We start from the raw sequence: 21,669 nt of genomic DNA on the forward strand, positions 1-21,669 counted from the left end.
AAATGAGCCACATCAAAGGTTGTAATGTCTGCAGAAAAAAAAAATAATGCAATAGTAAATAAAAACTTCTGCCAAAACAAGAAACGTTTAACTATAAGATGGATTGTTTCCATTCTGGATGAGCTGGGGAGCAGGGAGTTGGAACTGGGTTTGTAATAGAAAACATACTTCAACATTCACATCCATCAGTTACAAAAATAAGAACACTTATTTTTGTAACATTTGTAACAGTTAAAGAATTTTAAATTATTTGAGATTCCCAATAAAACTTTTTTTTTCCATTGTGGATAATTTCACAACCGGTTTTTACATAGGTAACCTTTAAGTTCTTTCCATTTGCTATGGATTGGTTTGTTTATATGGAAGGGCTTTTTTGCATGGTCTGGTTTACCTCTGTTTTGTTTTTAATGACCAAATCCCTGGAAACATCGCTGTTAATGTTATCTTAATAGTACCTTAATGTTCACTTACACAGAGATCTCTTAATCTTTTAGGAAACCTGTCTGACCAGATTTCACAACTTTGGTACTCTGCAAGTGCACCAATTTGCTGTATCTCTTAATGTTAATGTTCTAAAAATGTGCTTATGTTTGCTGTGTTCTAAAACAACTTAAATGTTTGTTGTTTTGCCACCGGGAAAATGCACATTCCCAACACTTTCTTAAAAAACACAGTCTTTTCAGGGCATCACATATACATTCACAATAATGTGCTCTGATGGGACTATTTCTGTTTTGTTTTGTCTCAGTGGCTACTTATAAAACGCCTTGTGTGCAAAGGTCGCTGTGGGCCAGTTTCCAGCCCTGTGCAGCACCACCTGCTTTGTGCTTTGTCACTATGTCGCTAATGGAAGAAATCATTGCTTTCGAGTAGTGGAACAAAATTCGGAGACTGTCCATTGCAAAATATCCTTTGACTTTCAGATGTCCAAAATAAAATGCCTGTTAAAACAATAAGTCAAGAGAGGTAGTTACATGGTAGTCCTGGTCATTTTCTAAACTGGCCTGAATCAGCCACGCAGCCAGCAGCAAAGCCATGCCATCTGACTCAGGGCCACCATTTGCAGAATCTTGTTCCAACAGGAAAGTTTCAGCATCTATGCAGCAAATGGGATAAAGAAAAGAACCCATCAAAAATACCCTCCCCAAAATCTCCTCTTTTGTCAGCAGATTCAGTTTATCTCAACTCAAAGTGCTGGTGGAAATGCCACTCTTATGACCTGCCCTTCCTGGCTAAAAGAGGGCGTAATTTAGGGAGTTTGTGTGAGAAGCAGCACACAGATAGTTAGCCAGACTTAGCCGATATTTATTAGCTCTTTCAGAAATGCACACAAAACAGATTGCATTTGCTGTAGTTCTGCTGTCTTCTTGGATGGCAGTAGATATTGTGAAAGAGGCAAATTTCTGTTTGCTTCAGCGAAGACATAATTTCATGGAATGTGAAATATCACACTGAGATAAGGCAAAACCTTCTGGTGAGCTTTTACTGAAACTTCCCTTCCCACTTGCAGGGCAACCCATTTCTATACAAGCAGAAGATTAAAGTATTACTATGTTTTACAGAGCATTTTTAAAACAATTTTGAGTCCTATGGTAAGCCTGTTGCAAGTTGCTGTGGCCATGATTTGGTCAAGCAATGTTGGGTTTCAGGAAAAAGTTCTTCACCAGAGGGCAGTGGGCATCGAACAGGCTGCCCAGGCAGGCCCCAAGTGCTGGAGTTCAGGGATCATTTGGACTGCAGGCATAGAGTCTGATTTTTGGGTGGTCCAGTGTGCAGCCAGGAGTTGGACTCGATGATTCCTGTGGATTCCTTCCAACTTGAGATGAATATTCTGTGATTCCATGATTCTAAGCAGTATACCCAGTGTTTGGGTGCCTCTGCCAGACCTAAAAAACCACAGCCACTTGACTCAAAGCACAGATACGTTCTGTCAAGTCCTGTCTGTTTTGAGGTGTTATGAAGGGTTAATTTCACGCCTTCACACCTCATGCTAGAGGTGGCATCTCCTGTCCACGTCCCTGTTCCTTTGCACTGGATCAGGCTGCGTCTTTCTGTAGGCTGCACCAAGCCACATCAAACCAGCACAAACCCCAAAAACATACGATCTGGCTAACACGGTAGAAACGTGATTGTGCAGCAGTGACATCTGATCCAGATAAAGCATGTATTGCCTGCAGTATGCAGCCAAGTGTGAGCAATTGCAGGACGCAGCCTGGACACGGCACAGATAGCATGGGAACTGGTGAACAACTGGCTGACCAGCGTCTGTGATTCTGAATTGGGCAGTCACCTGCCTGAGTAAACAGTACAGAGCTAATTCAGACTCTGTGAACTTTGGCAGAGTGTAGGGATTTGTTTTGCTTTTTCATATTTATGGGGGCTTTGGGTGAAGCTCTCAAACAGAAGAGCAGAAGCTTGAGGGATGTAGAAGCTCAAGCAGAAGCTGGAATAAAATGCTTTCAATAGAATCCGTGTTTCCAGCAATTCCCATTTATGTGACAGCTTCCAAAAGACTTCAGGCCACAGCAGGGAGGGCCTCAATGTGATGAGTGCTGTAGAGCATCTACACTTGAGTTCGCAGCTGAAAACTATCAGAGGGGGGCATCACAACCAGGAATCCTAGCATCTAGTCCTGCACAGCCATTCTTGCCTCCTAATGTGGGGAAATAAAGTTGCCAGGCACTATGTCAAGGGTAGATTAATTTCGTACTTGAAGTAAGTGCCACAACCTGAGCAGAGGAGCAGCTGCCACGCGTAAACCCAGTTTTAATCGCCTTTCTGTTATGGAAGCAGAACTTGCGCTGGTGTAACTGGAGCCTCTCTACAGCAGCTGTATTTGAAGCAGGGCATCTTTTGTCTCAGGGGATCGCAGAGTAAAGAGCAGTGCTTCTAGTATTTGACAACAGTTCCCTGGATGAGCAGTTGCTTCTTAAGCAATAGCCCTCTTTGTTGTTTGCCTTGCCACTGGCTAATTGACAGCGACAGGGATTATGTAGGGAGGAGAGAGCATGTAATGGGGACATCAAAGCCAATTATGGGGTGAGAGGAACAATAACGGAGGAAGGCTCTATTCAGAAAGAATACATGTTTATGTAGCGAGGCTCAGCCATTCTCACCGCGATCCTGTGCCGGTTTTTTTTTCCCTTCATTCTCAGCTCATGCTGCATGTCTGTTCTTAATAACTCCTGCTGAGAAGAATCTGGCTTATTCACGTCAGGTTCAGCAGTTCCACCTAATTTTCCAAACCACATCTGTTTTTAAGCCACCATCCACTTCTCATAGGGCTTCCTATGCCTGCTGGCTTGGAACATTCACATTTGGCATGTTCACCTCATCCTTCATTACGCGCTCTCTTTCTCCATCTCCTTCCCTAAGTCATTCCTTCCCCAGCACAGGCCCATCCCCTGCACCTGCTGCAGCGCAAGTTCCAGAAAATATTGAACCCTGATATTGATCCCTATCTGATACCAGGGACAAAAGGAGTCACAGAAGGGACAGAAGGGAAGGCTACTCTGAATTATGTGGCAGAACTGGGAAAAAAAACACCAGTATTTCGATGAGAATGCAGTATCACTTAATCAGTTCAGGTAACTGTTTACTCCAGGCCAGCTTCCCACCCTTTGCTGTTTGCACTGGTGTGACAATACGGGTGGAAAGGAAAATGTAGTCTAGGTAAACATAAAAACGGTGTGGACTTTCCACTTCACCTCCAGCAAATTGTTTCATCGACAGAAACCACATCTTAACAATTATTAAGAATTAACCAATGACCCTCTCTTGTGCACTGCCGAGGAGTTACACAGGCTTGTCTGAAAGATGAACTCTTTGTGAGACTGTGGCTCCCAGCACCAGTAAGGCTCCACAGGACAGAGTACTCATTTACCATCTGGAAAAGCCCCTGCTTAGGTTTTTTGCATTTCTGCATCCAGGATGAGCGGTGGGGCTGCAGCAGTTTCAAGTCACAGTCTGCATCAGTACAATATCAGCTAAACGTGACGACTGACCTAGATGGGCAGTTAAGTTTCAAAACCCAGTTATGAATGCGTTCCTTTTCATTCTTTACTCTTGAATACCTGTCCAGCTGATGTCAGCCTAACAAAGCTCTGCCCACGAGGTAAGAAAAGAAACAGGAAAACCACATCGCATCCCCACCCCCACGTTTTCATCCCAGTGCCCATCAGGCAGCAGCCATTTGGTCCCAGTGGACTCAAGCAGCAAGGTAAGTTGTTATGGAAAGTAAGCTTGGGTAGGAGGGAGAAAGCCTATTAGTGGGAAATGAGACCAATTAACGAGATCAAGTTATTTGGGGATTTCTGAGCCAGTCACAGAATGCCTCCCTCCCTGATGTACTTACCTTCATTCTCATCTTTGCTTGTGACCTTTACAGGGTGCTATAGTAAGCAGTTTCAGAAACCAAACAGGATCTGGATTCTGAGGTGCACCCATCACTGAGCCAGCGAGACTGTGAAAATGCATGGTTATGCCTACAGCCACGTTTCATGGCAAGGATAGAAAGAAAGTGTCAGTGACAGCCTGACCCAGCAGCTGAATTTATATGCTGCTCGTTTAAGTCACGTACAGATTTGGAGCATGCTGCGGATACAGAGCACAAGAACACTCTTCGCTGAATTGATTGGCCTTACCAGTGCACCCAACATCATTTTCTAAAGATCTCTGGCTGCTTTCCAAAGAATGCTGTCTGTTCCTTGCAATATAAGAGTCAGCATCTGTCCAATCCTAATTTCTCTTTAGCAGCTGCAACAGCTTAACTAAAGGGCATGTGTTACTATCTTGGGCATAATTGCTTTCAAAATTCAAACACAGCCTTCCTCTCCCAATTTCTTTGCACTCTTTCACCTCTGCTCACTCAGTTACAGCCTAATCCACAGCTCCTTGTTTAAAATAAATAAATAAATAAATAAAAACACAAAGAAACACTCCACCTATTAAGAAGGACAGCATGTAGATTTAACCAAATAAGTGCGCCCAGAGAGTATCAAACCCACACAGCTTGGCTGGCTCTGTAAGATCATTAGGAGAACATGAAATTTGTCTCCATAAGAAAAGTAGCATTTCACTGCTGACAGTAGGTGTCAGCAGCAGGTGCCTTTCCACTGGTGTTGAACAGATGTCTTTGCTCTGAAAGCAAAGGCAAAAACAGCTTTCTGAGCTGCTTCAGCTTTCTTTGAGCAGATTCTGACCTCAATTTCCAAAATAAATCAGCTTGTCAGTCTATGTTTCCAACCACATGAATTTCCTAGTGATCTAACTTCACCTGTTATTGATACAAGTTCTTTGCAAGTTGTTTATCAAATTACAAGGAGCTCTAACCAGATCCAACCTTATCAAACAGAAAACCTGTTGCAGTTCTAAGTATCTTGTTCTCAATGAAGTAGTGCAGAAAGCACTGTTAGTATTACGTAAACCCACAGAAATAAAGTATTACTCCTCTTCAGGTACAAAATAAAATGCTGATAAAGTGTTCTGATTGTGAAGATCAGCTTTGCAGAGCCATTCTACTTCAATGTATTTCAGCTACACTAATTACAGCATTTATAGAAGCATATGGACTCTCTAAACACACACCTACCTGCAGGTTTGTTTGTTGTTTTGTTGTTGTTTTTGTTTTAAACAGCGTGCCTATGAAGTGGCTGAGCTAGCACACCCTAGACCAGCTGCCTGGTCATAGAATTCTTAGTCATTCCTAAGGTAGGCTATTTTCAGGTCTACTAGATGATAGTTCATCAGCCCTTAATCCGCTCCAGTAACTAGCTGCCAATACAGTATCCTCGACAAAAAAGCACTCATCTGCCTGAAGACTGAAACAAGTTCTTCTTACAGCTATAATCTCCACGAAGTCCAATTCACTGCCTATAAATTTGTTTGCTCTATTGATTTTTCTCTCAACCTCCTGCAGCCATTCACATTTCAATGTACTTTTTGCAAGTATTTGTCACTTAATTACTGAAGAAACATTAACACTCAGCAGGAAAAGAGGAAACTATTGAGACAGAAGACAGTGGGAGATAAGAAATACAGGCTGTTGATCATTTTCACTAGCATTGCCAGAACACAGCTGCAATACAAAAGTAGCTAACAGAAAGTTACTGGCTACTACTGTAGCCAGAAAGAATATTGGAAAAACGAGAGTATCAGCTGCAGAAAAAGGTTTCCGATAGACATGACAAGACATTTAGCCTCTCCCAAGCAGCACTTTACCCCAAACTGCCCTCCTATGTGAGGAAGGAGAACAAATGCCTGAATGTTTCATTACATGTAACATGAAACAACAACATTATCTGTTGGTACAGACTTCATCTCTACTGGGGGTGTGTGTGTGTGGTTTTGCCGTCTGCAGACAGCTAGACTACTTCTGTGACAGAATCACTGGTTGATAAGTACTCTGAAGACACTGACAACTGTGGTCAACTTGCTTTGAGTTGGGAGAAATACAGTGAGGTGGGAGAAATACAGCACTTGCAATTGGTCCTAAGTGCAGGATGCAAAAAGGTTGCATTGTCAATTTTTATGTGCCTGTGCAGGCAGGCATTGCTTGCTACTTTATTCTAGCAACCATCAGTGAAACAGCATCTACTGCTGAGATTCTGCCACACAGCTTTACTTCTCTTCTGAAACATAGTGATATGAAGTTATGAGCACAGAACATTATAAAAAAAAAAAAAAAAGCACAAAATACACCATCTCACTTTGTTGAGACGTCTAACACATACCTTACACTCAAAGGAAAGAGCAAGCTGCATAGCAGGAGCCTGCTGAACTAGCCAGATGTGACCTGGGAGTTGAGTCACAAGACAGTGATAGAGAATACTTATCTCTGTGTGCCTATTTTCTTTCATCACATGCTTTAGAGGAAGTGGGCTGTAAAACCAGGAGCTTCATTCCTATAATAAGCTTTGGTTTTGTGTGAGGGTATAAGAGTATTAGCAGAACTATTTCCAAGTGCAAAGTAGAATTGCAATTATTATACAAAATGGTTTAACACTTTAAAGATCCACACATGCCTTCCTATTATGAAGTTAAGAATGTTACCAAACTCTATCCAGGAGCAGAAGGCAGACTTTCAGAAAAGATGACCAAGTTCTCATCTGAATATGTACTCTTAGCTGCATTTCACGAGTCCTTCTTAATCAGGAAACTCAACAATGTCCTGAACGTTTGAATCACAGAAGCTTTGAAGCTGGAATTCACAGGCCTCAGTTTAACCTTATATTGCTAATGCAGCCCAGATCAGTAGGCCATGATTCTAGAAAGAGTTGACACATTTGAAATATAAGAAGTAGATCTGTCAGCTCTTGTCCCAGCCTAGATTCTTGCTATATCCACAACCGAGAACAGAAACAGCAATCGTAACTTCAACCTGACCTTGTTAAACTAGGAACTTATTAAAATGACAGAGCTTTTCTACAGACTTGAAAGTGAAATTCTGATTTACAGGAACTCCTTAACTTCTTTATATGGTTGAATATTTTGTTATTGAAAACTCAATCAACAGAATAACTACTTGCAGTATTGCTTTGTTGAGATGAAATGCACAGTTTACGAGCTCCGCAGCTGAGGGTAAAGTATGTTATTATACCAATCAAGAAGTTGCTGAGACATGATCAGCTCTGAAAAAAAGGCAGTGCCATTCCTGCAGGCTTCAAGCTACCGCTTTAAATACAAAAATACTCTTTATTCTCTTATTTTTATTACTTTATCAAATAGAAGTGAAAAAATATCATAGAACAAGTTCAGCAGACTAGTGCAACTCATAAGGTTTATGCATGAAAACAGACATCATACAGGATATAAATACACATGAAAAAACATCCAAAAGATTTCATAACATATAATTATTGAGATCACTTCAACCTACCCAATTAGGAAAAAATCCAGTTTCATTGATAAGTAATTAGTTGGTGAATAGAGTACTGACTGTAGTAAGTTTCAGCTCAAATTACAAATAAGCAAGAACTCCACAAATGAAACACATTGCTGTACTTGGCTATAAAGATTTATCATATGCTCCATCTCACAAGGCAAAACCTCCCATTATGCCCCTTTTACATTTGCAATGAGTATCTTCAGCTTATCATGCATTGGACAGGCCATCTAGCAAGAAAGACAGGAGCTGAGATATAAGCCAGTTCACAGTAGACATTTTCACAGCACTACTAATACCCATAGTAAAAAGAAAATGGCAATGAGAGCAAGGCATCTGCAGTCACCTTAATTTAAATTGCCTCAGTCTTCCAGAAGAAAAATCCAAATTAGACAAAGAATCATAGAATCGTTTGAGTTGAAAGGGATTCTTAATGGTTATCTGGTCCAACTCCTGGGCAATGAACAGGACACCTACAGCTACATCAGGTCGCTCAGAGCCCCATCCAGCCTGGCCTTTAATGTCACCAAGGACAGGGCATCCAGCAAACCTCTGGGCCATGAACCATATTGTTTCAGGCTACAAATTTTAAAAAACATGCAGAAGTAGTTTCAAAGAACAGCAACCTGCAGGTTTTAGCATGATTAGACATTATGCCTTTCAGACTCTGGATTACAAAAAACAAACCCATTAAATGAAATTAAGCCCAGAACAATAAACTGTTTACCATAATTCCTCATAAGCAACCGTAATATCATCTGTCTCAGTGAGGATGAGTTTATTTTGTATTTTTCAAGAAGAAGCTGTTGTGGTGAAAAGCAATAGTGGAGGATCACATTTCCACATGGGAAAGAGAGCAGTTATTTGCCTAGTCCTTCATATCTCTTCTCACAGCTGCTACTGCTAATTAAAAAGGGGTTAGTACAGTCCAATCACTCAGATGTAGTAACATCAAGGATTTCATCTCCGTTTTGTGCCACCAAATCCTGCAAAGGATAAAAAATGTCTCAGCTCCATCACAGCCATTCCAATTGGCTCTGCAATTCCCTAAAGGGTAAAGCTCCTAAATAAGTCAAACTTGTGCAAAAATTACAAAAGGAAGCATTAGTTGTGGACTGGCAGGCCAGAAAAATATTATTTGCAGACAAACTTCTTTTTGTTGTTTTGTTTCATGCATCTAACCCATGTCCCAAAGGAGAAGGTCTTAAATTAAATGCAGATAAAGACCATCCTAATGTAGGTGTTACTATGCTCACTGTAGGTATCCACGCCATGCTGCTCTGCTTCTATGATAAAAAGATGTATGAAATAGTTATGTGCCCATCTGTACTCAAGTCTTGACCATGATAAAACCAGGAATGCTTGCTGAACCTCACTTAACATCTGTGCATTTTGGGCAGATCAAAGTTTCTCAAGCTTTACGAGGTTCAAAATTCTTGTGCCTTACCAGATGCAGTTCTTGTACTGCTGCCTTGTGTCGAATTGCTGGACTGTCTGTACACTGGAGGTACAGCTGTGGGATCTCCCCATGTATCGAAATACGAGGAGCGTGGCTGTGTTCTGATGAGAAAGCAGGGTGGAAAGAAGAATTCATTAGTGATTTTGAATAATTAAGGTATAACCACACCAAACTTAATCAGAGAGCTTAATCAGAGGGAGAATTGTAAGCAGGCATTTTTTCCAAATATAGAAACCTCCCTACTTAAAGGAATTTATCCCTGCTGTCAGGGTTTACATCTGTAGAATTTCAAAAGGAAGTTGAACTTCATCCTTCAGGACACCAGAACAATTGCAAATGAATAATAAATCCTCCCTTCTGAAAGTCTGACCTCAGTTTCTATCAGACAGGAAAGTTTACTTGAGATTTTAAGTTAAAATATATTTGCTATTACTTATATTCCTCCCATGTAAGGGGAAAGAATACATAGCTCTGCACTGTTAACTACCTTCTAAAGATAGGATCAGTAAGACCAATGCATCATGATCTTCAATTCACTCATTTGTTTCTACAGATAATGATTTCATGAGACTTGGGCGGGGTGGAGGGGGAGGAGCATGTAGAAGAGTTAGAAAAAAAACAAAAAGCAGTGGACCAATGACTGTTTTCAAAGAAAAGAAGCCGTAGCTAGAAAGCTTGTTCAGGTGTTTGGACTCAAATGTTTTCAGATCACTAATCTTAAATAAGAGGCCACTAAAACTAGGGGGTGAACATCAAGAGACCTGTATGTATAAAATACATACGCAGTGCTTAAATATAAATATCGCATATTAAAGTACTTAACTATCAAGTCAAGAAACCTTCAAATGTATCCTAACTTCTTAAAAATCCTTAGTAAGGTTAGCACAGTAGAACAAGATTTGACCTTTTATCCATTACCCTTTAAAATTTTACTCAAAATGAAATTATAGACTATTTCTGCTGTTGATCAGTCACTGTCCAGGTGCACGTTGCTTTACTTTTGGGACCAAGACTGCACAACAAACACTTTATACCTCAAACTTTTACTTCTTAATAAAGGGACAATCAGATAAGTCTCCTTATCTGTTGTTAATAGTTGTTACTAGGAAAACACTTCACACAGAGAAGGAAAGATGCTTCACCACTCCTGCCCACCTTCCCTTATTCCCAATCGTAAGAACTAAAAGCAATAATATTGAATTTGTTGTATTATTAGCTTCCTAGAAGATTAGGCTTGACATACATGCCGTTCTTTGGCAATTACAGGAAAATGCTTGAGTTCTGCAAAGTTGCTGCAGAAGCCATGTATTTTCTCTAGTGGAGGCTAAAACAGCAGCAGGGTCAGCCTCTTCTCTTGTGTAACTAGTGATAGAACTACAGGGAATGGCTTCAAGCTGCACCAGGGGAGATTTAGGCTGGACATTAGGAAATACTACTTTTCTGAAAGAGTGGTCAGGCACTGGAATGGGCTGCCCAGGGAGGTGGTGGAGTCATTGACCCTGGTGGAACACTTGGATTTTGTGTTGACGGATATGGTTTAGTGAGAACTATTGGTAGGTGGATGGTTGGACTGGATGATCTTGTAGGTCTTTTCCAAGCTTGGTGTTTCTGTGATTCAATTCCCTCCCTTAAACTGTTTCCTGAAGAGTGATGCATGTTTAATGCTTCAAAGCATATGGCAATGACCAGTAACTATTTACTTCAGCACTGAAATGGCTTTTGAATGTCATCCATGTTATGTTTTTCCAGAAATGCAACTTACACATGGCTTACAAGTCCTCTGGAAAACTACATTTTGGATTTCTATACATGGGCCATTAGGAGACTGGAGAGTAAAGGCCGTTCAGTTTGACTGCACTGAGTATCACAGAAGAGCAAATGTCAGCCATACTAACTTCAGGAGAGATGACACTGACACAAGAGAACTACTTACAGGTGGCTTTGTGCTTCATATTTTTATCTGTATTTTAAAGCAGTCTGGACACGGATAGTTCAAGAGTTCATTTTAAATTTGCAAGTCAGGTCAAAGAATGCACTTAAAGCAGAATGAAGAACCTCAAGAACTTCAAATCTTTCTCCTCAAGAAAGGTGTTCAGAATGGCTTTGCTGCTAGAGCTACAGATCGTACCTCAAAGCTGTTCTAGCAATAGGATTATACAGCCTGAATGATACACGTCTGAAAACTCACAAACAACAAATGTACACAATATGCCAGCTGAAATCTGGTATATTTAAAACTTGACAGCATTCTATTTTACCTCTGACTGCCAGCCAAGTAGCCTAGCAAGCCTCCTGCTCCTAATCCAGTCCAAAATCCTGGTCCTGTATTGGTTTCATGACTGGAACGAGTCCCAAAGCCATTGTCTTCTTAAGCCAAATGGAAAAAAGAAAAAGTATCAGTTAATAGAACTTACTCCTCAGGCTGTCTGTTGCAATAAGACTCCCACCTCTTAAACATAATAGCAAATTAGACGCTAAGTTCTTCTTGATTTCAAGTGATTCTTGATTAAGCTCGTCTTGAAAGGTGCCCTCAAAGTTTGGAAAGCAGGGGGAAAAAAACAACAAACAGAAGCAAGCTAACAAAGGTAAAGATTTTTACATCAGAAATTAGCTTTCACTGTATCAGTCTCCATGTTTACACAACACAGTGAAGTCGGAGCGTGCAGATTTTATAAACAGACGAGTTAGATTAAAATTGGAAAGAAAATGAAGACTGATTTGCTCAAGCAAGCAGACAGGGGAACAGAAATCAAGTATCATAAAGCATCACAGAAGAATAATTCTGACTTACATTATCAGTTGAAATCAGACTTCAAAATGTGACTTGACATTGGATTTCATTTTGAATGCACTGAGACAAATATAAGCTCACCTTGGATAATACACCCATTAAACTATGCTATGTTAATCAGGGAGATAAACCAACTAATTTACTCAAAAGCAGCATGGCTGAATACTGATTCAGAAGTCAATCTTTTTTGTTGAAAAAACTTAGAGTAAACATTCAGGACCATGTCAAACCACTAATACAAGAAAGTAATTAATACAGTCTAGTTAAGTGAGTTTCACAGGAAATATTCTGTATGCCAAGGGAATTTGAAATGAAGCAAATTAAATATTCAGATCAATAAGCAAACTACTTTGCTTTTCATTATCATCCCAATTTTCAAAAACAGATGTGTGCCTGATACAGTCCTATATACTCTAAGGCATGCTTTTGCTCCACAGTTAAAACTAAAGGCAGATAATTTATCCTCACATGGCTCCCAATCAAGTTTCTCAATTTTCAAAATCAATCAAGAAAAGGTATTTTCAAGGCTCTATTCTTGCTAGATTTCAGACTCCTGTCCACCTGAAGCACATTTGTTGAATTAATTCACAAGGAACAAGAAAAAAAGAAAGCAATCCTTCACCGCAATACCACCAGAGGCAAGTGGCATGCATACACAAGTTTACTCACTGGTACACACACAGAATAGAAAGGGCAGTCTGAAATAACTATTTTGAAATCAAATTGCAAACTCTCTAGTTAATACAGAATCCTAACCCAACCCCAGTTTTCTGCTACAGGGATGTAAGAGTGCTGCAAATGTACCACATAAGTTTATCAAGAAGAGCTATACTGGCACCCCCTGTTGGGAAGTGGCATGAGCTAGCCTGCACAAAAGCTTAACGTTTGTTAACATTATTCAAACATAAGCTTTTGACTAAGTAAACTTAATTCTATCTACTGCTTGGTAGGATTGCTCCTCTAGTTCACAATAAAAGTGGAAAAAAATTGGGATCACACATCTTGTTACAAGGTAATTTGAGTTCCAGTGTTATGAGGATTACACATTTGCAAGGTTAAATGGTCAGGCACCAGATGACTAAGTTTTACTTACTTCTGGCACTCTAACTACCGATCACAGTGACCAGTTTTCTGGGAAAAGAAAAAAGGTTCATGTTTTCCTAGCAGTCTTGCCACTACTTCTACAATTTCCAATTCCAGGTGAAAGACACCACACAAGATGCAAGTCCAGCATAGACTGTTTCCTGCTCTGGGAACTAAATCTTTTGACCTCTGAGACTGTAGCAAACCACGTGTTAAACCGAGGATTGCTACATGATATTCATTTCCAGCAAATTATTTATGAAGAAACCAACAGTCAGGTGAGATAACTTCAGGATGTTCTTTCAGCTGTTGTGTTAAGATAATATTTGTTTCAGAGCACTAAATAATGGCTTATAGTCCTACCTGTGGAGCTGAACTTAAAACCAGGAGGAGGAGGCGCCTGATGACTCTGCCAGAAAGGACGAGTGAATCCATCACCACCACCATCACCAAAACTCTGCTGGGGCTGTTGGTTACTAAGGAAAAACTTGTATACGCCAAAGGCAAGAATCAGCAGAACAATTACAAAAATTGCTCCAGTACCAGAATGAGAAGAATCCTTTGATGATGTATAATAGCCAGAACCAAAGCCTCCAAAGTTCTTTGCTTTCCGTTCACCTTCCTTCGTCAGCTCTAACCTGAACAGCAAACTGCAGGACCCTCTTAAGATGTAAGGATCATCTGGATAATTATAGCCTTCGCAGCTCACTTCAATTTGTCCAAAACGAAGAGTGTTTTCCAAGTCCGCTTTGCACTGCCACTAAAAAGTAAACACAAAATCAAGTAGCAGCTATTTCTCCAGGGATGAAAATATCTGCCTGCATTCCCAAATGTATGCAGACAAAGCTGTAATCTACAAGAAATCATATAAAAAGCAATAGAATAAAGAACTTCTGAGCTCTCCTATTCTGAAAAGGGCTTGGAATCTGAGAATAGCTAGGAATGTTTTTAAAATTTCTAGAAGTTAAAATGATCTAATTGTTTAGAACACAAGAGTTACAATTTCTTCACCGGATAAGTTTTTCAAATATCCCTTCTTTAGGTACAGCAGCACTTCTGAAAATAATCCATGCAGTCTATGACAGTTACTTAAGAAATGTCTCACCCATGTAGACTTGATGACAGCTACAAAAATAGACCTTGGAAGCCTGAAAACCAGTGCATGTGATTATATTTATGTTCAGACCAATATAAAAATAAATCATGTTAGACATAACTAAGGATTCAAAGGTGACACTTAGCAATAGATTGTGATTTTCCAGATGAATATACATGAATTTCTCAATTTCAGATTTCCTTGAGTCATCTGAACTTTGGTATGAGCAGTATCTGTAACAAATATACACTTTGAAAAATGCAGCTTCCAAATTAACAATTCAGTATAGCAGTACCCACTGCAAATTCCAACTGGGCTGTACTTTTACGATACTATATCAATTACAACAATAAACTTCAGCTTTGATTCCTGGTCAGTCTAATGGCAGAAGGGTAGGTAGCATTGAATACAATAGCTCTTTATTGAAATACCAGAGTAAACTGTTAACACACAAGAGCAAGCCACAGAATCATTTGAGTTGGAAGGGACTCTTAAAGGTCATCTGGTCCAACTCTCCCGCAAGGAACACAGACACCTACATCAGGTTGCTCAGAGCCTCATCCAAGATGAATTTGAATGTCTCCAGGGATGGAGCATCCATCATATCTATAGGCGAACCGTTGCAATGCCTCATCATCCTGAAATCTAATTAACTTGGAAGTCGTAAAAGTTTCAGCATTTTTTTTAAAAGGGCAGAAGTGACATAATTCAATACCTGTAATCCTGCATTTTCTAGAAATTGTGAATGCATTGGTCAGTACTGAAGCAAGGGCATTCACAAGGATTTGCCTAAGTTTGGTTGTATATATTCAAGCAACATTTCAACTAACACCAATGAAGGTTTGGCTGGTAGTGTTTTTACATTAAAACCTTCACGGATAATCCATTAAAAAAAAAAAACATATTTACATATACATAAATATATATAGACATACACACACATACAAATAATGTTTTCAGTATCTAGGTAACCTTTAGCTGTTCTCTAGTAGAAACAAAAGCAACACTTTGGCCGGTTGCTTTCTCTTTCTCTTCCACAAGTTACTAGTCCTGTATGAGGAGGGTGCCATATCAGTTTAACTGACTTTAACCACTGTTACCTGCACGTCGTAGCCATCCCAGCCTTTATTGTAGCACTGAACGACCTCAGGGATATCAGAGCACCCAGCGCTGCCTCCAGTGCACTGAAGCTGAGGGACCGCAGCCGTTCGCCGGGCCGTGGTGTAGCGGCCCCGGTGCAGAGTGAGCACTTGCACGTCCCGCAGCAGAACCCCTGCAATAGGCAGCAGAGATCAGTACGACCATATCCCACCATCCTACCCTCGGAGGCAGAGGGAAATCGCACGGAGCTCTCAACGCTCCCCAACGCGTTCTGTCCCACCCGATGCCACGGTCGAGTTAGCAGCCGACCTGACCGAAGGGCCCCTCAACGAGAGGCCTTCCCACAGCCTCCACGCCTCGGAGCCTCGCCCCGTTGTTACAGCGATAGCATAGTGGAAAGAGGCGGCCGCAAGCCCACAGCTCCTTCCACCAGAAGGCCCCCAGGCACACTCCGGGTCCCACAGCTCTCACCTTGTTGGTCCCAGCCCCACGCGGTACTGGCAGCAGCGCAAAGGAGCAGAAAAAACACAGCAACTGCCCCGTAGGCCGCCATGACAGCTCTAAGGCACCCCGATACGACTCAAAGCTCTTCCCGGTGCAGGGCGCTGTTCATTGGTCGGCCGCGCCGGAAGGGGCGGGAACGTGGGGCGGAGCACAACCCATGAGAAGGGGAAGACAGCGGAAGTGACTTGCGTGCCGCCCTCCTCTTCCGGGGGTGGGGCTGGTGACGGAGTTCCGTTTCCCGGCAGCGGGACGCGCAGCGCAATGGCCGGCATCAAAGGTGTGTGGGGTGGGAGCGGCTGTAGCCCCCAGGCGTCTGGGGCGGCAGGGTGAGATCCGGCCCGTGCGCGGTGCTGGCGGCTAAAGCGGCAGGGCCAGCTCGTCTCTGGGGCTTCTCTCCGGTTGTTTTCAGGCTGCAGCTGATCGCAGTGCTTACCTGTTCTGCGTTTGTCTTTCCGCAGCTCTAATCAGCCTGTCCTTCGGGGGAGCGGTGGGACTGATGTTCCTGATGCTGGGCTGCGCCCTTCCTCAGTACAAGTAACGTGTCTGCTTTTTGTAGCTTCGTGTTCTTTGACACGTCGGGTTGCAGAGTGGTTTGGCTCATAATTAATGAGTGATTCATCTTGCGTGTGTGAGAGGCTTGTTTCTACGCTGGATAAAGCAGCATCTCACACAGCTGCAGCTGCTGTCTGTCTGCTTGTCCTATTGATTCCTATCTCTGCTTCCTAGAGGCAGGAAGCAATAGACGAAGAGCATGGAAAGTCAGCTCAATGGTTTTGACTCTTTGCAACTTAAAATCTTCCTTATTGACTTATTCAATATGAGATAAATATCAAATTTGCTAGTTGTCATTTACGTTTTCCATGTACGTGATTAGCTTTCCTATGTCAGCTCTCTTCTATTATAAAATCTGGGCTGGTGGCACAAACTCTTAGCAATGAGGTTATTACACTGTCATACTTCAAATAACATGATTCACTCAAACCATACATAGCTGCATTGGCCTGCCAGGTGAGCTGTGGGCAATAAAAGATATGATGTTGGTTGAAAAGATGAAGCAAAAAAATACATATCTAATGGTTTGGAGCTCTATGGCTTCTGAGTATTGGCAGAAAACAATACTCTGATCCCATGCGTGTACTCAGAGTTTACATGTAAAAAATAAGATGTAGACTTTGCAAAGGTCTCTCTGCAGTTCAGAAGTAAAGCTGACAGGTTAAACTTAGCTCTTAAGATCATCATGTGAGGTAACGTTAGATTTAGGCTTGCTTAGTGAAACCTTGCTTCGTGAACATTCTCTGAATGAAGTCTCTGTTGCTGCAGTTGAGGTCAGCTGGAGCATGGCATGTTGGATTAATGTAATTTTATTCCAGATTGAAGGGATTGCTTTGCCTGGGCTTGAGCCCATCTTTCCCAAATGTGGGAACTGGATGGGGAAAATACCTCACATTGATTTTTGGGAAGAGCAGAAAGTAAGTGAAGTTAACATCAACTTTCCTTCTTTCTTTTTCAGCCAATACTGGCCACTGTTTGTTCTGTTCTTTTACATCCTTTCTCCTATCCCATACTGCATAGCAAGAAGATTAGTAGATGACACAGATGCTACAAGTAACGCCTGCAAGGAGCTGGCTGTATTTCTTACAACAGGCATTGTTGTCTCGGCATTTGGACTGCCTATAGTGTTTGCCAGAGCAGAACTGGTTAGTAGTGTTTCAATTTCTGAAAATATTCTTTGCTAGAAACCTTTTTTTTTTTTTCAATTAACTGAAGGTAGAACTTTCATGCACTGTGCAACTTCTTTAAATATGTACTTAAGATGCCTGTGGTGGAAACAGGAGTTCCTTCAAGGAAAAGAAAAAAGCAACTTAGAAATAAAAGTATGGCAAAAAAGACATAGTTGCCAATTGCTTTATGTGGTTGTGGAATAAAGTCAAACATCCGATGTGCAATGCAGAAAAAATGAGTATGAAAACTTAGTAGGCCAGTAGCCAAATGCAGAAGTTCACAGAATACCCTGAAGGCGATTTGTAGAACAGTTGCGTTAAAGAAGACTGAGTATAACAGTGCATTTTAGCAATCACTTTGAAGAACATGTGATCTTTTTTTTTTAATCTTCTGATTTGTGATTACGTCTTTCCCAGTGCATGATGTTCCACTAACATCCTTTAAAAGATGACCTTGACTTGAATTTTAGAGAATACTAAATCAAAAACTATGGAATGTACGTCTCAGTCAAGAACAGCCCGGCCAGTCAGTTTGAATGCCTCACACCCTTTGGCTACTGTCCTTGGAAAACATTCATCTCTGTTTTTTGTTATTGTTACTTGTACATCTGCTGATATTTTACAGGCCTCCATCCTTGGCTGCCTTTAAAAACAAACCAAAAACCCAACCAAAAAAAAAAAACACCAAACTCCTGTGGCTAGCAAGTATAGCTGGGCTCTGCAATAACTTCATGCTGTCGCCTAGCCTCACATTACTGTTTCTGGACGTAAAACAAAATGTCCTTGCCTGCTAGCCGGCACTTTGAATGAGGCTAGAAGAAAGTGTAGTGCTGCTTGACTATGATTTGGTCAAACCCTTTAAGGTAAGCCAAATCTAGCCTTCTTGGCATAATAAGGTACCACTGCCTTTCATCGTGGATCTGTTGCTGAATTTTTGTCTATAACGTGACATGAAAATGTTACATTTTGTCTTGTCAGTGTTTTGTTCAGGTATATCTAACTAAATTCCACTTGTTCACAGATTTACTGGGGCGCATGTGCACTTGTTCTTACGGGGAATACAGTCATCTTCGCTACGATTCTAGGATTTTTCTTGGTCTTTGGCAGCAACGATGACTTCAGCTGGCAGCAGTGGTGAAAGGAAGATAGAGAACTATCACAGACATCTTGTCATTCAGTGGCCATCCATACAAATGAGAGAATGGGCAATAAAGAGAAGTAGTGTAGCAAGCCTCTCCAGTATTCTAGACACTCCTTTTTCACCTTGTTTGTTCTGAGTGTACTACCGTTTTGCTGATGGGTTTCTAAGTTTTTATCAAGTAAAGAGATAGCTGATTTCATTTTTACCTTTAGTATGTTTTAGGTGGTCTCTTAGTTTGTCATTCTTGTTCTGTTCAGTGTTTATGTGAAGCTTTAATGCTGAAACAAGAATGTTTTAAGGTTGTTTTATTTTAGCATTAATACAGTGCTTCATTTCTTCTAATGTGGTGATTAAATTACATACAAACTGAACTAAGGAAAGCAATTGTACACCACCACTATCAGTTACAGATACACAGCTTGTTATAATTTAAGAAGAGGCAAGGGTGGGTGTGTACCAGTTACAGACTTTTTCTTCTGCCCGTACCTCAAACTGGGTGATGAATGTTGATAGCCTTCATTTAAGGAAAAGGCTGAGAAGCAGGTGGAGTTATTTGGGAGAAGTCTTCAATTTAAGCACCGCTAGCACTTTACCTGCTTCATTATCGATTTTTGTGTGGATGTGACATTCAAGTACTCTGTAAATGTGGTAATATTATGACATGCAAAACCAAATTGCGTTGTAGGGGGAGGGGAAAAATGATATATAAATTCCATTTTTTTAAAACAAATATCTTTTGAATTCTATTTATAATTGTTGTATTGTTTTGAGCTTTTATGTCAACTCTTTACCATGAAGAGGGTAAAATGTTCATTTATGGAACTACTGCTACATGTTCATTTGAAGCATATACAAAACTTTTCTCCTTCCTCTTTTTAATTTATTTTATACATACCGTGAATGGAATACAACTTTTCAAATGTAAATTAAACTTTATGTTAAACTTGTTTAAAGAATCTTTTTCCTTCCCCCCCCCACACACTTTTTTTCCTTCACACAAAGCAGTCGATGCATGACTTTTGGAAGTCACTGGCTGAACTGACTTTACTGACTGTTCATAAGTTCTTATGCGCTTTGAGTTAATAAGATTTAATGTTATGTCTGTAATTGTAGACTTGCATTCTGTAAGATTACACATGTATCTTCAAGTACTTAAGACATCTTTAGCATACCTCTCAACTGTCTGGATTTTTTCATTAAAGAAGTTTGCCATTAGACATTTCATCTTGAGGTAGTGAATGAGTGCTAGTTAACCAAGTTCAGTTGTACCACAAACACTGATAAACTTGACCAAACCTACTGCTAAACTATATTTTAAAGTTCTAAGAAATTTACTGTGCATAAAAGCTGCTGATTGCTTAGATGTTACATAACAGTGGAACAGAATGAAAAGGCACAGGATAGCAGGCCTTAGCTGTAATGTTTGTACACAGATGTAAATAAAATACAAAGCCTGAGTATCTGAATACAAATAGTAACCCTGGCAACTTATTTGATAGGACTGTGAAAATTTACCAGCAAGTAGGGGCAGCACTGCTACTTTGTTAATGTCATCCTGTGCTCAATTTTATCCATACCAGTACAGGAATAAATAGGTGTCAAGTGCAGAAGCCAGTCAGCAGCAGGAAATATTTCAGCCATGACTAAGTGCTTCACCAAACTGGCTGTGATGGTAACATCCAAAGATGATGAAGGGCTGTAAAATCATTCATTTCCTGACCTTTTTTGATGACAGTTCCACATCTCTGACCCCCAAGCAATAGATTCCTCAAAAGGATGTTCCAAATTAGTGGCTAAGTTGGCAGTCTTCGCCCTTCCAAAGGAGAAACACTTCAGATTGGCACAAATCTGAGTTTACTGCCTCCTGGTTTGTGGTAAGGAACTGCGTGATTGATCCCACCAGTTCCTGTGCTGCTAGCCTGCCTCTCAAAGGTAACAACTACTCCAAATTTCCAGGCTGTAGAATTATCTGTGTCCTTGTTGGCTATGGTTTTTTTTTTTTTTTTTTTTTAAATGTTGCAGCATGACATTCTTTCACTTGCACACCAACTTCATGCAGCCCAGCTCCGCTTTACGAGCCAACAGTTGGGAGGTGTGATCTCCCCTTGTCGCAGGCACTGAGACAGCATTGCCATCCTATACAGCTTTGAACAACAATTTTAAATGGCAGTCCAAGTTCTATACGTTTAATCCAGAAATACTCTCACAATAGAGTGTTTTGTTTCAAGTACTAATGGTGCAATTTCTTTCCTTAACACGGTTGTCACTCCCGCTGAAGAAACAGCAGCAGGTGACTCAGTCCTCAAGTGAGTTTGTTTCATCTGTCTTCAGGTGCCAGCGCTGCCTTTCCTTGAGATAAGGCCACTTTACATGTGCAGACTATCAAACCCCTGTTCATGAGCTCCTCCTGAAGATCTGGAAGGCTGCAATGAGGGCTTCTCGAGCCCAGCTCCCTCAGCCCGCCTTCAGAGGAGAGGTGCTCCAGCCCTGAGTATCTTCGTAGCCCTCCTGTGCTGTGACACAGACCCATTTATTCATTTACTAACGTACACCCTGCTCCTGCTGGCTGACAGCCACCGCTAGGGGAAGTGAAACACTCTGAGAAACGGAGGGAGGAGCGCGGGCAGCCCTTGCCCACGCTCGGGACGTGGCGGTGCGGCCTTTCCGCTTCCGGGGCTGCTCCCCTCCCGGCTCCGAGATGGCGGCGGCGGCTGCGGGCGGCCCGGGGCGGCAGCGGCGCTGTGGAGCGAGGTGAACCGCTGCGGCCAGAACGGTGACTTCGCCCGCGCGCTCAAGTCCGTCAACAAGAGTGAGTGAGCGAGCCCGCCAGCCCGGCGCCGTGTCGTGTGCTCGTGCTGCGTTGGGGCGGGGGGCTCGGGAAGCGGGGCTGC

General features: G+C 41.4%; 3 protein-coding genes across 5 annotated transcripts in view; 2 read left to right on the forward strand and 1 right to left on the reverse strand.

Moving 5' to 3' along the window:
* Positions 1-1,284: 1,284 nt before the first annotated feature.
* Positions 1,285-16,044, reverse strand: SARAF (store-operated calcium entry associated regulatory factor). Of its 3 annotated transcripts, none has more exons than XM_010709684.3 (6): positions 15,884-16,044; positions 15,412-15,584; positions 13,579-13,975; positions 11,600-11,705; positions 9,330-9,442; positions 1,285-1,886 (listed from the first exon to the last, which is right to left on the reverse strand). In XM_010709684.3, exons 1-6 carry the CDS (start codon positions 15,963-15,965, stop codon positions 1,726-1,728), a joined length of 1,032 nt encoding a protein of 343 aa, XP_010707986.1. In that variant the 5' UTR covers positions 15,966-16,044; the 3' UTR covers positions 1,285-1,725. The 3 variants fall into 3 exon arrangements, with proteins under 3 accessions (XP_010707986.1, XP_010707985.1, XP_010707987.1); XM_010709683.3 differs by having other exon boundaries at positions 11,600-11,708; XM_010709685.3 differs by lacking the exon at positions 1,285-1,886 and adding an exon at positions 7,673-8,868 and having other exon boundaries at positions 11,600-11,708.
* A 44-nt stretch (positions 16,045-16,088) lies between these two features.
* On the forward strand, positions 16,089-19,949 carry LEPROTL1 (leptin receptor overlapping transcript like 1). Its single transcript, XM_003205596.3, has 4 exons — positions 16,089-16,193; positions 16,375-16,450; positions 17,427-17,613; positions 18,659-19,949. Exons 1-4 carry the CDS (start codon positions 16,178-16,180, stop codon positions 18,773-18,775), a joined length of 396 nt encoding a protein of 131 aa, XP_003205644.1. The 5' UTR covers positions 16,089-16,177; the 3' UTR covers positions 18,776-19,949.
* A 1,062-nt stretch (positions 19,950-21,011) lies between these two features.
* Positions 21,012-21,669, forward strand: part of NOA1 (nitric oxide associated 1) — a 5,995-nt gene continuing 5,337 nt past the window's right edge. The window contains exons 1-2 of the mRNA XM_010709837.1: positions 21,012-21,084; positions 21,477-21,587. Of these exons, the coding sequence (XP_010708139.1) occupies positions 21,012-21,084; positions 21,477-21,587 (184 nt within the window). The remainder of the gene's footprint in view (positions 21,085-21,476; positions 21,588-21,669) is intronic.

The sequence above is a fragment of the Meleagris gallopavo genome, chromosome 4 (genome assembly GCF_000146605.3).
Source record: "Meleagris gallopavo isolate NT-WF06-2002-E0010 breed Aviagen turkey brand Nicholas breeding stock chromosome 4, Turkey_5.1, whole genome shotgun sequence".
NCBI lineage: Eukaryota > Metazoa > Chordata > Aves > Galliformes > Phasianidae > Meleagris > Meleagris gallopavo.

Coding starts and splice junctions, on each gene's coding strand:
- SARAF (XM_010709683.3), bottom strand. CDS start 15,965: ATGGCGGCCTACGGGGCAGTTGCTGTGTTTTTTCTGCTCCTTTGCGCT. Junction 13,976..15,411: donor GGGATGGCTACGACGTGCAG/GTAACAGTGGTT, acceptor TTTACTTTTTAG/TGGCAGTGCAAAGCGGACTT. Junction 1,887..9,329: donor CAGTACAAGAACTGCATCTG/GTAAGGCACAAG, acceptor GTGGTTTTTTAG/GTCTGGCAGAGGCACCCAAA.
- LEPROTL1 (XM_003205596.3), top strand. Junction 16,451..17,426: donor TGCGCCCTTCCTCAGTACAA/GTAACGTGTCTG, acceptor TTTCTTTTTCAG/CCAATACTGGCCACTGTTTG. Junction 17,614..18,658: donor TGTTTGCCAGAGCAGAACTG/GTTAGTAGTGTT, acceptor ACTTGTTCACAG/ATTTACTGGGGCGCATGTGC.